The sequence below is a fragment of the Genypterus blacodes genome, unplaced genomic scaffold, assembly GCF_046128005.1.
Source record: "Genypterus blacodes isolate CSIRO-AG114 ecotype Tasmania unplaced genomic scaffold, CSIRO-AGI_Gbla_v1 ptg000129l_1, whole genome shotgun sequence".
In the NCBI taxonomy this organism is placed as follows: Eukaryota; Metazoa; Chordata; class Actinopteri; order Ophidiiformes; family Ophidiidae; genus Genypterus; species Genypterus blacodes.
The window spans coordinates 1,674,725-1,691,039 of record NW_027466931.1 but is presented as its reverse complement, the minus strand read 5'-3'; the positions used below and the strand labels follow the sequence as shown (position 1 = coordinate 1,691,039).

Below are 16,315 nucleotides of genomic sequence, written 5' to 3'. Positions count from 1 at the left end.
AAAACAATAGTAAGACCAAGAGGGGACAGGAACAGGAAAGACTGTAACTGTACAGAGAGAGAGAGAGAGAGAGAGAGAGAGAGAGACAGGAAGAGAGAAGAGACCTGTGAGGGAGTGAGAAGAAGTGTCAACGGTGCAGGAGAGAGAGCTGAAGCAAAGGAGAACAAAATAAGAGAAGAAGGAGTGGACCAGCTCGTTGATGCTCATCCATATCTGAGAGAGAAAGAGCATGATGAAGCTGTTCACTCATCTCTTCTTCCTCGGTGAGTTCAACCTGTTTTCACATCAAAACTTTCACTTTGTTTTTTCTCTAGGGAGACGACAGCTTTAAGTTCATACAGAATCGATCCTTACATGACTTAATCAAGGCAAAAGCTTGACAACAAGCTGCTGTGACCGAATGTTACTGCTCCCACGTGCCCTTGAGCGAAATATTGGATGATTTTCGAGGATGCTCACAGAGGGAAATTCAAACACTATTTGTTGAACACTTATGCTTCCTTTGAATGGAGGATGGCTCTAAACAGGATTACAAAATGTCAAGTTTACACACCAACATTGAGCATGTATGAAAGTGTGACACGGCGGGAAAAAGAGCAAAGGAAATCATGACCTCAGCAGTCAACAAGTCTTAAATGAGCCCTTAAAGTTGCTCCATGCTAACCAGAATGTGTTTTAAGTTAGACGACACGACCATTTGCAAGTTTTGAAATTTTTTCACATTTTGTCCTTGTCCCCTCATTTGTCCGTCTCAGTTTTAATGGTGTCCTCCACGGCCAGAGGACAAGATGGTGTCACCAAGGAGGACGGTACTAAGAACGCAAATGAAGGTACAGTGAGGAGAAACTATAAATGACTCTTCTGCACTGTCCTGTTCTTACTTTAATAACATTTACTGTGTACTGTCGTTAACTCTCTGGTACTAGGTGAGGGTCTGTACTGTACCATGCTATACTGTCCTCTACTGTACATGGTCTCTACTTATATAGCACTTTGCTCTAAACCTCACAATCACCCATTTCAGTAATTTCCCTCTGGATAATAAACTTTTATCTTATCTTATCTTTCATACACTGATGGCAGGGAAATTCCATGCTAGGAGCTAACCTGCACATTAGGAGCACTTAGGGTTTAGTGTCTTGCTTCAACAACACTTCCACAGGCGCTCTAGAAGGAGCCTGGAATCAAACTAGAAACTTTTCAATTCCTAGATGACTGATGTACCCTGTACTCTATGTTGTACTCTGCTGTACTGTATTATTCAGAACTAGCTCTACTGTCCTATACTATTTCTACTGTATGTGGGTGTACTGTCCAGTGTCTGGTGCTGTCTTTTACTGTCAAATATTGTGACGTGTACAGTAGTATCCTGTGGTCCTGTCTTTTGCTATTAAGTACTATGTGATGTTCTGTATGGTGTACTGCATTGTGTTCTGCTGTTCTGCTGCTATACTTCCAGTCCTGTATTGTTCTGTTCTGCTCTACCCTGTCCTGCATTGTCCAGTTCAGTCCTCTCCTGTATTCTCCTGTTCTGCTCTGTCCTGTCCTGTCCTGTTCGATCATGTCCTATTCTGTGTTTTTCTGTCCTGTTCTGTTCTGTTCGGTCCTGTCCTGTATGGTCCTGCCCTGTCATATCCTCTTCTGCCTTGTGCGATACCACCATGTCTTTTTCGGTCTGCAACGTACCATCTTTTCCTGTACTGTGTCCTCTATGGTAGTTAACTGTACTGCCTTGTACTTTCACTTACTTTTCCAGAATCATATGTTTTTGTTGCCTTGTACTGTCCTGTATTGTTTTCTGTAGAAGTAGTATCCTATAACTTAACACCGCTTATGTGCACATGTAACACAGGGGTAACCATGGTAACAGTAGCCACATCCTGTCTGTGACCTGTGTGGGGGGTCTGTAAGTTACTGTGTTTCTGAACTCCTGGTTGCCGCCGTATTTTTCTCTTAGGCCAAAATCCTCCAAAAGACCTTATGAGTTCCACCCCAACCTTGTTACAAAGGACAACTGCCATCTCCTCTTCACCCTCCTCCTCTGAGAAACCCACATCAGCAAACTCAACAGATCACACGACCACAGCCTACATGGTAACCACTTTGCACCTCTGTGTGTTCCAGTTGAGTCACGTCAAATTTATCTCACATACTCAGCTAGTACTAGGACTTAACACACACATACACACGCACACACACAAATTAAAAGCTGTGAGCTGCCATGAGAACTTACTTTGGGATAGTGTTACATTGGTTTCAGGGTCAGAGATCACTTTCTAAGGTAACAGTGAACATATTTGTATCTGGCTTTACTTACGAAGTACTTGGAAGACTTATTTGAGTAAAAGTAAGATACCTTATTTAAATCCAAATTTCTTTGTTGCACCTTTAAGATGAACAAAATCTGTATTGTGGAATATCAGGGCTTCATTCTTGTAGCAATTTGACTCTGATCTCAAAATCTCCCTTTTACTTTTCTTTAAATTGGCCCTAATACTCCATCATAGTTTTGACAAAACTACAGACCTGGTAAGTGGATGCCAAAATACCTACATGGAAACAAAAGCATGTCACGTTTTGGTACAAGTGACCCAACAAAACACTACACTGCACTACACAACAGGACAAAATGGTTGTAAACTGAACAGTGTTGGGTTTTGTACCACAAAGTGTGATTTCCTATTCACACTATCACGTCTTTGACAGGCCAGAGAAACAAAACCAACATCAGCAAATCCAACCAACGAGAGCGAGAAGATGGGCAGAGGTGGCCTCCCGGTTATGACCACAAAGGCAACGAATGGGACTGCAGTATCAAGCATGACGGCATCTGGCTTTGTTACAACGCCCATTTCCACAGGCATTGCTTCTGAAAAAGGTGTGGGTGCAGCTGCAAAGAGAAAGCATAAAAATACACACGCACACGCACACAGACACAGACACACTTCCTCTGTCAAACCACTACGATGAGCGGGGTGTTCGCTCCAAACTGCAAGTTTGTACTGTAACACACAACATTTACAAGCGTCTTTAGTTTTCAAACTTTGTCTTTAACACCAACTTTAATTAACCCAGCAAAATCAACTTTAATGATGTCGTAAGCATCAGTCTCCTTGACTTGGCACAGTGCCCTTATGGGCTCCCCATTAGAGGTCTTTGGGGTTTGTACAATTGGTCTGCTCAGGCGATGCATTTCTGTGGCTGGTTTATGTTCACATAAATTTGGATGTGTAGTTGGAAATACGTTTTGCTTTACGGCATTACCTGTCTCATATCACAATATACAAGCGTGTAGTAACTTTACTCTAGCTTACCCAGTCTGTCCATTCCTGGATGATTGTGGTGTATCTGACTGCAGCAAATGCTTGAGTGAGGTTTGGGTTTCTTGCCAGCCACAGGCACCATAAGTTATACAGTGCTCCTTTTACTTTGACCCTGTTGTCCTCACATCTGACAGTTTTTACTGCCACCTAGTGGTATCAATAGCACAATAAATCTTGTAGCTTAATTAAAACCTTGATTTCATTTATTCAGTTTTTATGTTCTGTTTGTCCCTCAGAAACAGAAGACGAAACGGAGTATTCATCATGGGGTAAGGATGTAGCTCCATTGAATTCGATGCTTCTTTCTGTGTCTAGTTTAATTCATCTGCACCCAAATCATTCAGCATTTTTCAGGAAGTGGCTACACTCAGCTGAGAGCTCGCCAGTGATGCTTTTTTAAGGCAACGCAATCTCTCTCTCCCTCTAGGTTATGTCATCCTGGTGCTGTTTGCCCTGGTGATCATCACACTGTTTGTTATCCTTTACTACCTACGGAGAGGCTCCAGGGTGAGAGAGAGTTATCTTTGGGTGGACCTTTATAAAATTCATTTGTGAGCACACATTCATATTCTCATCTAACATCACCTTTGGTATGGTTGTTTAGACATATTCGTTTGACCTCCACCGTCCATGTCCAGTCAACCAACTCAGTGGGACTGAACACACTGGGACCTTTGAGCAGGTCTACCTGGATGACCTCTCTGTCCCAACAGACAAAGTGACCTGTGATGAGATTTCACCCGCTCCTGTAGCCAATGGCACATCTCTACAGTCGGAGGACAGAGGCTTGGCTGAGGAGAGCGGTAAACTTCGACGTCAGATGTTCTGTTCGCCCTTTTCAATGCTAAAGCTTTTATGCATTTAGTTTAAGGCCAGTAACATCAAAGTGCTAATAAACCAAACACCAGTGCCTAAATGGTTATGACAAGTAGCTGAATTCTAGCAGTGGACCGTCAGGCATGATTCCCTCACTCACCATCTTTTTATACCTCCATCCCTCTCTCCAGCTCCACAGGATCTTGCTCCAGAGACTCCACCCACCAGTGATGGCGACCTGTCCTTGGATCGCGAGCAATTGGGAAGCACAGATGGGTTTTTCAACACGACGGGGGAAGAGCAACAGAACAACAACCCATGTAAGATCAAACACATCATCGAATACACAATGTACAAAAATGACAACATGAAAAATCCACTCAAATCTTAAACCACACTTTTGTTCATTTCTCCTCTCCCACTTCCCGCTTTTTTTTCTTGTACTTCCTTTCCATAGCCCCTTGCTCTACTCAACCATTCGTGGAAATAAACCTGGATGAGCCGGCACTATGTGATCACCTCCTCATCTCCCCTGAAGCTCCTTCCTCTGTCCTCCCCTTCTCTTCTTTCTCCCTCTCCACCTCCTCCTTGTCTTCCACTTAGTAGCTCCAGAGGAATCAGATTCATCTCAAATGCCAGAACATCTACACATCGACTTCATCATACAGGAAGCTGAAAAACTTTGTCAGCTAGTATTGTATAAAACCAGGCTTGGAGCAGAGCGCTAGCTCAATTAGCTTCTGTAAATACATGTTTTAGGTCAAACTCCACAGTTTGATAATGTGGATTTGTTTGCTCATGTTTTATCTTTTGTTCTGACCTCAAAAACGCTCTGAGTTGGAGTTTGAAAACAAAAGTTAGTTCATGCAGCTTTTGAGGACAATGTTCTAAAAAAGGAAGACATACACAAGTTTGTTTATTTTAGTTTCTAATAAAGATATGTAGCTATGAAACATAATACACCAAAGCCAGTAGGATAAATACGTTTTAAATAAGGTATGAACAAAAATGAACACAAACAACAAGAACCAAGTACAACAAAGCATAGATGATAAGAACCATTGAAACTTTGCTGAATGTGCACATGGCTGTGCTTATTAGCATGAAACCTGCTGAAGCTTCGGAGTTTGGATGTGAAGGGCAGAGATTTCACGCATCATAAGCAAAGCAAAATGTTAGCTTCTTCTGGCTACATAAGTTGATTAGTGTGGCTAACCATAACACAGTGATTACACAAGTTAGCATACTGCTGTGGCATGGTTAACTAGTTAACGAGCTGAAATTAAATACAAATTCAATCATCTTTAAGGAAGAAACTCACCAAAAATGTTTGGAAGCAAATTGTGATTTGGTCAGTTAATAAATATATCGCCTATGAGACCTTACCATAAACTGTAATTTGCCCAGTATTCGTGTTAACTTGACAAGGACTGTTTTTTCATTAATTTATATTTTGTAGACTTTTGTATTAGTAATACAAAAGTATTTTGACTTGAGTCTTTGTTGCCGCTTGATTTTGTTCCCAGTTTGCATGAACTGTGTGCTTCTGTTCTGTGCTTTATTATTCAGCTGTAATAACCATTTGTTTGTGAAAAATGCTGACTAAATAAAAGATTAAATGTGGCCTGGAATCATTGGCTTTGGTTTGTTGGGTTTAACATTAAGTCACTGCACTGCACTGTAGTTGTCCCACAAATGCTTCTACAGTGAAATATGTGGAGATTGCATAATTGTATATATTTGAAACATGAGATTTGTTGTTAAACATTTGTTGATCAGATTTGTTCTATGACTTAAAAATCAGTGCAACATGAAATAATAAGAAAAAAATAAATAAATAAATAGCTTAACAAATTCCTCAAAATATAGGTAAATGCATAATTTATATTTTTAAATAAGTAAACAATGGCAAAATATATGTAAAAGAACAAAAACAGTGCTTATAGTTTCTATATTGGCTTGTTGACTACAGTACAAGCAGGCATTATTCAATAAATGCTGATTCAAATTCAACTGCCTTAAGTTGCTTCCATTAAGTTTGAAAAAAATCCCTCCTGCCTTAAGTACGTGAGTGCGGCCCTCGAGTGGCTAAGCCCAGGTCGAAGAGTTGAGGAGGATTGAGGGAACAGATTGTCTGCCATCTACACTTCTTGCAGCATAGGTTGTGCAGAGATCTGAATTAAGTCCTGGCATTGACATCTGTGACCTGAGACAACAATACACACAGAACAGCATTGACACACCTGTGCAAATTGCAACAAACAAAATAAGATCCATTTATAGTATAGGAAACCTGGACATACCTGCAAGTCGTCGTCGTCGGATATTCCACATAACAAATAGTCCAAGAGCTGTGAATCCTGCCAATACAAAAAAAGCAATGACAGCATGTTCATCAGCCCCTTCAGATTGTCCCTGGTCTGGTCCTCCTGGTTGCTGTTTGGAACCTGCAACAACATGAAACACAACACAAAATATCCAGTTTTCATTCATATTAAACTCTTCTTCACATAGGTTATTTTCACCAGAGATCAGCTACTAGTGGTGCAAAAATGTTCACTAATTGTCCATTTGGTAGCACTAAAGCTGCAAAATCTTCACCATCGATCTGACCTACCTGGAATAGGTTGTGGTTTCAGGGTAGTGAGGGAAGTGTTACCGTTCTTTCCATGATATGCCTTGGTTACCTTCAAAACAAACCGCTCTGTGGGCGAAAATGTGTGTTTCAGTGCTGGTACAGTAACTATAGCAGCAACTCCATCCTATACACTGAAATCTCACATTAAATGAAATTTCAAGGAAAAACTGTACTACCAACTTACCAGTTGCCCTTAGCAACCATTGTTTCCTGGTGTTTTCATAGTTAGTGAGCAAATCACACCAATATTCGCCAGCGTCGACTGTCCTGACGAAGAGCAGATGAAGCCTGATGTGGCTTTTCCTCAGATTGTCTTTGTCGCATTGAATCCTTCCTGCAAACTGCTCATCCTGAGACTTCGGCTCCTCAACACCATTGTGCATGTGATAAAGAACCTTCTGTGGTGTCGACTTGAACATACAGAGGAGGTTGGTGAGGAAGAGCCCTCCATTGATCAGGACGTCCCAACTGATTGTAATGTTATTGTTCTCCTCTGCCTCGTAGAGGGTCTGAGACAGTTCCTCAGCAACGTCCCCTGTGTTGGAAAAGGAGACACAAAAGAGACATGAAGAACACCTACAACTGCACTTCCATTGACCTGCCTTTTGTCCGTCTTAGCAGATGTATAACTCTCTAAGGGCGAGAGTAATATCATGTGATATTATTGGAAGCTCACCACAGACATTGGACGTCAAGGCAAGCAGAAGTATGCAGATCATGTCGCCCTGCAGAGGACAACGACACCAAAGGCCAGATTCAGTCAGTATGTTTACATCCACATTTAGTCTGACTACTCTAAGGCCAAAAATTCATTCTTTCCAGCATCATGTAAAGATTGGAATCTGCATAAAGCAAAGTAACATTACTCTAATCATCATGTCGATTAGGCACAATGCATCACATAATGCCATTGGTAACTCTGGCCATTTATATGTTTTACACACATTTTTGCCTTACTCACATTGCAGACAAATATCAGAGTATAATTGATGTGCAGTTACCGTAATAAGGGTTAATCCTTCCGTCATAAACTGTGGAATATGTTATTTGTTGGCACCGTCAGCCCATGACTATGTGACTTGCAGGAAGATACTGCACTGAAATATTTTGGGTGCATTACATCAGCCAGGCCAAGCTGAAAAGGAAAACGTCTGGTTTAATATTTTCATTCACTTTCGACTGTTTACATCATCATAACCTCATATTCTTTTCAATTATTATTACCAAATTAGTCGTAGAAGTGTTACCAAAATATGACACACCTGCTAACCACTAAGACCATGACCTTATGGGTCAGGCTCACAATTTATCATTCAACCCATAGACAGCTAGTGTAAATAGAAATATACATATAGATTTACATGGCAGCTGAAAAAGAGCTCTATCATAGAAAACTAAGGTAATATACAGTATTTGTGAATTGTATTGTTTACATATTATCAAGGAGGAAATCAAAACTTGTGCAGACTGTTAGAGCATTAAATGCACCCCAACAGCACAACTGCTTTGTAAATTAAAGGTTTGAGTCAGTTCTTACCTGTTCAGGTAATAAAGCTGTACCACGAGTTTGTGTCTGTCAGAACTGTCAGAAACAAGTGCATAATGAGGAAGCAGCTCTAGTCTCATGTGATGCCTCAACCTCGTGACCGGTTTAAAGCCTTGAAGGTGTGTCTACCTTAAACTGAACCGACTACTTAATAACATTGGAGAAACATGAACTTCATAGTATATTGTTCATAATCACAAAGCAGGGCTGTGCTGATGTTTCAGTTTCCTCTTACAACTTTTTCATACAAAGTACAAGTACAAAGAATAGAGCATTGAGATCATTTACCCCAACAAATGCTGACACCAAACTAAACCCCGAAACACACAGATCACACAAACCACTCAGATATAAGATGTATTTATTATTTCTGTACATTGTCCACAGTATCCAACAGGTTCATATACCATATTGTCTCTGGTATCATTCAAAGCAGTGACATCACTCCCAATATACTGTACCAAACCTGATGGTACAGTATATGGGGCCGGTACTAGCCGTAACCTTCTGCAATTACAGGCAACTAAAATGTACTGAAACTACAAAATGCACCAGTGTACATTCCTTTAACCATGTTGCAAAGACCTGGACATAAATTTTACAAGTCATGACTTTTTAACAAAACACATTTAAATGATTTACCCCTCACATAACAATATGGTCAGTGTGCAGGAGCCTTGTGAAACACAGCATCAGTGCAGGTTAGGTGTAACAGATTGGGCCCCACCCAGGGAAAACCCAAACAAGTCAGACTCACTATACTTCAGTTCCCCACACATGCCAACCGCTATCACAACATTCACACACATCAATGATTTGTAACTTTAAAAGGTTGCTTGTCATAGTAAATTGACAATTTACCGACCTATACAGGAACAATCAGGATACAGTCGGTCTTGCTGTTACGATTTGCCAGAATAGAGGACCCAAGGTGCAGATTCACCGGAAAGTCTTTATTTAGACGAGGCAAAAATATCCACGGAAACCAGCAATCAAAATCATGGAATGCCACAGAGGGCAACAGGAAAACCACATGCACACCTAACATAGCAAACTGACGCAGGCGTAAAATCAGGTAACTAAACCAACAAGCCGAGGACAAACACAAATCACACAGGGGTTCATATACACACCAGACAGGGGAGGAGACAAAGAGACACAGGTGAAACACATTAGGGCAGACAGGTAATCAGGATGATGGGAAACACATTGGCAGGAAGTATAGGTAGCAGGGACATGGACACGACAGGGTTTCACAATAAAACAGAAAGCACACAAGACAGATCCTAACAGTACCCCCCTCTCAATGCAAACACTTGCTTGCTCCCAGATTACTTCTGAAGAAGCCACGGACCTGGGTGGTTCCTCATTGATCCACCAAAATAACCGAAAAGACCCTAAAACTCTATCTTTAAGACGCTAAGTAGAGTTAGTAGTTAGCTGTAAGACTTTAAGTCTTACAGCTAACTACTAACTCTGCCGTGACTTAGAGTCTTACAGATAGAGTATTTTACAACGTATTTTCGCGTATCAAACGTTACGTCTTACAGTCTAAGACGTCTTAGAGTCTAAGAGGTAACGTTTGATATGCGAAAATAAAACACATTCCCACTCCCATGATACTGTGACAATTAACATAGACATCGGTGAGCTAAATGGGTAAAGTTTCTTTTTTGCGGGTTGCAGGTTGGGGTTCGGTGCCTTGCTCAAGGGCATCCTCGGCAGTGGCCTGGAGGCAAGCTGGCAACTCTTTTGCTGCCAGCTGCAGACCAGAAGTATTCACTTATGTGAACACTTCACATAAGTGAACACTTCACGTAATTGCATAGACATGCAAGTGTTATAAAACACATTAGGCAGTGCAGCGTGTAGTAAATACTTCACGTAATTGCATAGATGTGCAAGTTTCATATAACACTTCACATTTCATGCCCTCACACATGTTTCACGCAAAGGCAATGACACACACATGAAAGTTTGCGGACCCCTCCTACACACACGTGCCGGAAGGGGCACCGCAGGCAGCCAGCCAGCAGCCGGCGCCAGTGGAGCAAGTTGGGGTTTGGTGCCTTGCTCAAGGGCAACCCCGGCAGTGGCCTGGAGGCAAGCTGGCAACTCATTGGCTGCCAGCTGCAGACCAGAAGTATTCACTTATGTGAACACTTCACATTAGTGAACACTTCACGTAATTGCATAGACATTCAAGTGTTATAAAACACATAAGGCAGTGCAGCGTGTAGTAAATACTTCACGTAATTGCATAGATGTGCAAGTTTCATATAACACATAAGGCAGTGCAGAGTGCAGGGGAAGCTTATTGCCCTGTCACGTGAGGTAAGCCTTTGTGGTCCACTTAAAAAATATGAGGAACACAATCAACAAATGAAGTCACATTGTTTTTTCTTCAGTTGTCTCCTTACTTATGGTTGAACAAAAAGTTTAACCACATACAGCTGCAGGATCCGGCTTTATAGTGTCAGAATAATGCTGTGTTAGCATCAGTCGTTCTGAGTGACTTTGTTGCCTCAGTGCTGACTCCCACTGGTGAGTCATGAGACTAAAACGTTGCCAGTTAGATGGCAAAACATGTAAAAAACGTGCAGCTACATCATTACAAAATGAGGTAATAGAACATTTGTGCATCTGTAATGAATTACACTACTTGTGTAACCCACTCGATTGAGGTCAGCTTATAACCAATACATCAACAAACTCGACCGAGCACCATCAAAGATACTTGGCTCATAGTGTGACTATAGTCGATGTCTGGGTTGAAAACACGGTAGTGGATCCACTTCCTTTGCCTCAGTCCAGAGCGTTAAACAAACGCCGAGCTGAGGTCAGTTGAAACTATAAACATTTGACAACATCATCAAATATGACAAATATCATATGATAATGTAAAACCATATAAAACATGATGATATAAAGTTCACTGCCTGAGAGCAAAAAGCAAACAGAGACAGATGACGACTACGACTAAGGCAAACCCTGCTAAGGCAGCATAGTGATTCCTTCCTTGGCGCGCCGGCTCTGGACTCTCAGCTGTGGGTTGTTTGCTTGCCGCTGTGAAAAGATCAAACAAACACCAATCAGACCAGACAAACTCATAATAATACCAAATAATCTGGGTGTGTTACTTCGAGTGTACTTTGAAGTTTCTCTTGCACAAATACAAGAGCCAAAAATCACAACATGGACTTACTGCTTACAGCGAGGTCACACGTCTTGAAGTGCTCATTGGACCCAACCATGACGACACACTGATACATGCCCGAGTCGCTGGGCCTCAGCTGCCTGATCCAACATTCCACCTTTCCACTCTCCTTAACATCACACCAGGCTCGCCCCCTGTAGCGCTGGTCTGGAGACTGCAGGTCCTCGTTGCCGTCTGTAAATTTGAAAACGGTCCTCAGGGGATCGACGTACATGACGTCGATGAAGAGAGAGCGAAGAGGCACCTGAGGCTGTGCGGGGAAATGCCACGTCATCGTGACGTTACCGTTCTCCTCCGCCCTGTAGACCTCCTGTTCCACGCTGACCTGGAATACACTTCGACCTGCAGAGACACGGAATCAGAAGACATTTTAATAATGGTTATGGCGTCCTATAGAAAGAAGTATAGTTCACTGCTAAATTCTGAGCTTTGCCTGGAAAGATCTAATTGCACATTTTTTATATCTCCTTCAAATTCCAAACTTCTGCCATAGATGAATGTTCTGCATTTCATTCTCTCTGCTACTTCACCTTGGATTACAAACGTTGTCAAAGTGGAAACAGTGAGCATATTTGTATCTAACGAAACAAATCTGACACTCACCTGTGGCACGTAACACAGCAAACACCACCAGGAGACACGCAACTGCTCCCTTCATCCCCACACACGGCCTAGATGGCAGCCCAAAGGAGTGACTGTGACATACACACACAAACAAACAAACACACACACACACACACGTGAGGATTTGGTGCCGTTCTGGTTTGGGTCTCGTTCTGTTCTGATACAAAACATGCTCTGAGTTTGTTGTTGTTGTTTGACATTTGGATCACTTCAGCCATGTAAGAACGCCCCTGCAACGGCAAATACACTTTCCCTAAACGCTCCTTAAACATTTTTAATCTTTTAATTATTATTTCAATCAGGTGCGTCGGAGGAGACTGTGAATCTTCGACTCCTTCGCAGTGATAAGTAGTTAATAAATAGATAATTCAAAATGGGCGACGATGGCGCAGTTATCGAACATTTTTAACTTTCGGTTTGACTCAGTTTTGGTCTGCGCAAAATGCAATAATAGAAATCATGGAAATAAGCCTCGAAAGATGATTTCTACATTCTTACACAGCCGTTTGTGGAACAGAACCGAGGGAGAAACGCTGTGTTGTTTTTGGTTTCATCGTAAATCAGAGAAAAATCACACGATGAATAAACAAGCAGATAACGTTGCAGAAGACGAAAACAACATTCGAGCTTTTTACCTCTGCAATCCGGAGCGGATTCTGTTGGAAAACTCCTTGGATCCCGATACAAACAGTTAGAAGGCAGCAGGTCGTCACTTGCAGGACCTTAGTCGGGATCCAAAACGCATATATCCGCATTGCTCTGGCGAGTCTTCGAAACGACCAGGTGAGGGCGCACACACTTACACACTTCGTTCCACAAGTGGCAAAAATACAACAAACAGCTTTAAGGTAAAGTGCGTTTAATCACATTTTTTCAAATGACAAACAATGTGGTAGTTTGTGCTTGAAGTCATTATAGGAAAGGACTTTGGTATTATGATTGCATATTTATGATTCCTATGACACTTTCATTAAGAGTCTGAGCACATTGGTGTCTGGAGGTTCACCCTGAGGATCACTGGCTCTATGCAGGACTCTGGACCACTATACATCATCTCACTCTCCGAGGCCACTCCTGCTGTAACTGCCATCATCCACAGCTGTGTAACTAAGACGGTCATCTGACAAAAACATACAACTTTCAAAGCATTCATACAACAAACAAATAAAGGAACAGTACAATTGATATATAATGCTTTTGAGGGCAAATGGAAAGCTATAATCTCCCTCTCTCTCTCTGGGACTGGATTCCAAATCAGTCGTCCCGGATTGTCAGGAGTTTGTCAGCTTCCAGATCTGCCAATTCCCATCAATTGTTCAGATGAGATCGAGGTCAGACTGGCTAAGGCTGTTCTTCAAAAATCAGTCAATAATGCTTGCTTCCCAGCACAGAATATCTCTCTCTCTCCCCCTTTCTCTCTCTTCTCTCTCTCTCTCTCTCTCTCTCTCTCTCTCTCTCTCTCTCTCTCTCTCTCTCTCTCTCTCTCTCTCTCTCATATTTGTAGTAAAGTGCAGCCACATTGAGAGCTGCAGCTATAAATCCAGCAAAGAGACCAATCCTTCCTCTGCTCTCTACTTTAGGGGGCTCAGGTGGGGCCGTCGTCTTCCTGGCTGCAATAACGAGATTGAAAAACAAACTGTATGTCACTGAAACACTAAATAAATAAATAACCAAACAGATTACAGCAGCAGATGATCCGCACAGAGTCTCATAAGTGTTAACAGGAAGTGTATGTGTTAGGTTTTGAATTGTCCAACCTTCAAATAAGACTTCACCTAATATACATTTTGTACACAAAGACTGTCTGGCAGTAAACCTTGGTGTGAATGTTCCACTTTTAATGAGGAAAAACTTACCAGTGACGTTGAGCCTGCTTTTATTCCATAAGCTCCGACATTAACTGTGTGAATCTCACAGAGGTAATCACCAGAGTCTTCAGTCCTGAGCCTGGACAGGTGAATGGTGAGGCGTCCTTCTCTTAAAGCATCTTTGTCACATTGCAGACGTCCTGCAAACTGCCGGTGCTGACACCCTGGGACCTCCTCCCCGTTACGTAGATGAAAAATACACAAATCATGGTTGGCCATTACACAGAAGACGCTCAGTAAACTGAAGGGAACAGGCGGGAAATTCCAACCCATGATGATGTTCTGCCTCTCTTCTGCCTCATAGTGAGTATGTGTCACCTTCACTACAAATGTTCCTGTCAGAGAAGAAAGAGACAAGGTGAGGACCAGAGTTGGATCCTGCAGACTTCACTTAGAGCAGGGGTGTTAAACATACGGCCCACGGGCCAAAACCGGGCCGCCATAGGGTCCAATCTGGCCCGCGGTATGACTTTGCAAAGTGTGAAAATTATAAGACATTAACGGCAAATTTAAGCTAAAGAGTGTAGTGGAGCAATTTCACATTTGTTTTTAAAGTCCAAGAATAGATCCTCTGATATTTTAGTAAATGATTACTCCGTGTAATCTCCGTCTGTGGACGGCTCGCCGCGCTTTCGGATCTTCTTGAAATTATATTTGCTCTCCGCTGCTCTCCTGTATTGTTGGCAGTGAAAGCAAATGTATCCATCCTAGAATTTAGCTCTCTGCGTTCCTAGTGAGTCAGTTCAGGTCACATTTCTACACAGATGTGGAAATGTATGTACATTTAAAATAATGTATAGATCTTGACCTCGTTTTATATATAGCGTATTGTCATTATTGTTTTTTGTTGAAATAAGCACTTGTTTTTCTTAAGAAATTTCAGGTTGTTCATAATTTTGTAAAAAGATAGTTCATTAAATGTAAACATTTTCAATATGTACTTGTACGTCTTTGCACTAAAACAAGGGGAAAACTTGGAGTTGTCCATTTACATTCAATTCCCATTCCCACTTGAGTTTAAATTATGCTGAATGTGGCCCCTGGACTAGAAAAGAGTCTGACAGCCCTGACTTGGAGTCTCTCTGTTTCAGCCTGGTTAGGTTCCATGTCCTATTTGAAAACGTAACTCTAACATACAAGGTCTTAAATCTGCCCGTATTACAAATGAGAGACTAGAATATGCAGTTAGTCACTGAGAATGTTTATAATATATCTTGTAAAAGCTCACCAAAGGTGTAGGCGATCAGGATGATGAGCAGCAGGATGTAGATCATCTTCCTCTCCCTGTGAGAGGGGACACAGTGAGTGAAGTCAGAGCCATAGCCTAATAAAAGTTTCTTTACATCCAAAAGTGGACTTCAGTGGTGTAACAGTTACACGGCCTTCAATGTTCTCCACATGACGGCGCGCACACCGGCCGGCCGGCGCGCACAAAGGCACGTCAAGTCAAGTCAGTTGATTAGCATAGCCAAGTATCACATACAATGTCTCAAATGGCTTTCTGTACTCTAACTTCAGTGAGGTGTGTTTGACTGTATTTATAAAGGCCGTTCCTTTGTAATTGGGTGACATCTAGTGGAGAGAAGTAGCACACTACGTTGCAATGCAATAAATGTGAAACGATTATTATTTTTTTTATCTATTTATACAAACAATGAAATTGAATATGGAAACCGAGTTTTCCAGGCAGTTGCTTGTAGTTTCAATGTGATTATTGTTTAGCTTGTCACTTTCGATGTAGGGTCATATTATGTCATATTATGAGAATTAAGTTGTTGTATTGTCAAGGAAAATATTGAAAATGTTAAGGAAATGTGTGCGCTCTGGCCAGGTTATACCAGTTATACTTATTAACAATGATATAGTAGTGGTATGTAGTTTTTGTAGTATTAATACGTTAAATACATTGCGCTGGTACTGACGTTTCCTTTGAATTCTTTGTATGTTACATTTAGACTCTTTTCTAGAAAATTCCGATCGGGATGATGGTGTTGAAGGCAGTGCTGCAGTCAACAAACAGGATCCTGGCGTAGGATCCTGGCGTAGGATCCTGGCGTAGGTTCCTGCAGAGTCCAGGTGCTGGAGGATGAAGTGAAGGGCCATGTTGAGAGCGTCGTCTACAGACCTGTTGGCTCTGCAGGGGGTCCAGGAGGGGGTCGGTGAGGGATTTCAGGTGGGGGAGCACCAGGCCCTCAAAGGACTTCATGACTACAGAGGTCAGAGCAACAGGTGTGTAGTCGTTAAGTCCTGTGGAGACAGCTGATCAGCGCAGTGCTTCAGTGT

General features: G+C 41.9%; 2 protein-coding genes across 3 annotated transcripts; one reads left to right on the top strand and one right to left on the bottom strand.

Moving 5' to 3' along the window:
- The first annotated feature begins 11 nt into the window (after positions 1 to 11).
- Positions 12 to 5,770, top strand: LOC143010677 (uncharacterized). The gene is made up of 9 exons (XM_076163164.1): positions 12 to 263; positions 756 to 830; positions 1,958 to 2,094; positions 2,707 to 2,878; positions 3,560 to 3,592; positions 3,751 to 3,830; positions 3,928 to 4,126; positions 4,331 to 4,459; positions 4,597 to 5,770. Exons 1-9 carry the CDS (start codon positions 230 to 232, stop codon positions 4,740 to 4,742), a joined length of 1,005 nt encoding a protein of 334 aa, XP_076019279.1. The 5' UTR covers positions 12 to 229; the 3' UTR covers positions 4,743 to 5,770.
- Positions 5,043 to 8,376, bottom strand: LOC143010678 (uncharacterized). 2 transcript variants are annotated; one of them, XM_076163166.1, is made up of 7 exons: positions 8,315 to 8,376; positions 7,739 to 7,912; positions 7,454 to 7,502; positions 6,962 to 7,312; positions 6,757 to 6,843; positions 6,443 to 6,586; positions 5,043 to 6,345 (listed from the first exon to the last, which is right to left on the bottom strand). In XM_076163166.1, the coding sequence occupies exons 3-7, from the start codon at positions 7,494 to 7,496 to the stop codon at positions 6,281 to 6,283; spliced, it is 690 nt and encodes a 229-aa protein (XP_076019281.1). In that variant the 5' UTR covers positions 7,497 to 7,502; positions 7,739 to 7,912; positions 8,315 to 8,376; the 3' UTR covers positions 5,043 to 6,280. The 2 variants fall into 2 exon arrangements, with proteins under 2 accessions (XP_076019281.1, XP_076019280.1); XM_076163165.1 differs by having other exon boundaries at positions 7,779 to 7,912.
- Positions 8,377 to 16,315: the final 7,939 nt, after the last annotated feature.

Coding starts and splice junctions, on each gene's coding strand:
- LOC143010678 (XM_076163165.1), bottom strand. CDS start 7,805: ATGACGGAAGGATTAACCCTTATTACG. Junction 6,587..6,756: donor GAAACCACAACCTATTCCAG/GTAGGTCAGATC, acceptor ATGTTGTTGCAG/GTTCCAAACAGCAACCAGGA. Junction 6,346..6,442: donor CCGACGACGACGACTTGCAG/GTATGTCCAGGT, acceptor TTGTTGTCTCAG/GTCACAGATGTCAATGCCAG.
- LOC143010677 (XM_076163164.1), top strand. CDS start 230: ATGATGAAGCTGTTCACTCATCTCTTCTTCCTCG. Junction 2,879..3,559: donor AGGCATTGCTTCTGAAAAAG/GTGTGGGTGCAG, acceptor TTTGTCCCTCAG/AAACAGAAGACGAAACGGAG. Junction 3,593..3,750: donor AACGGAGTATTCATCATGGG/GTAAGGATGTAG, acceptor CTCTCCCTCTAG/GTTATGTCATCCTGGTGCTG.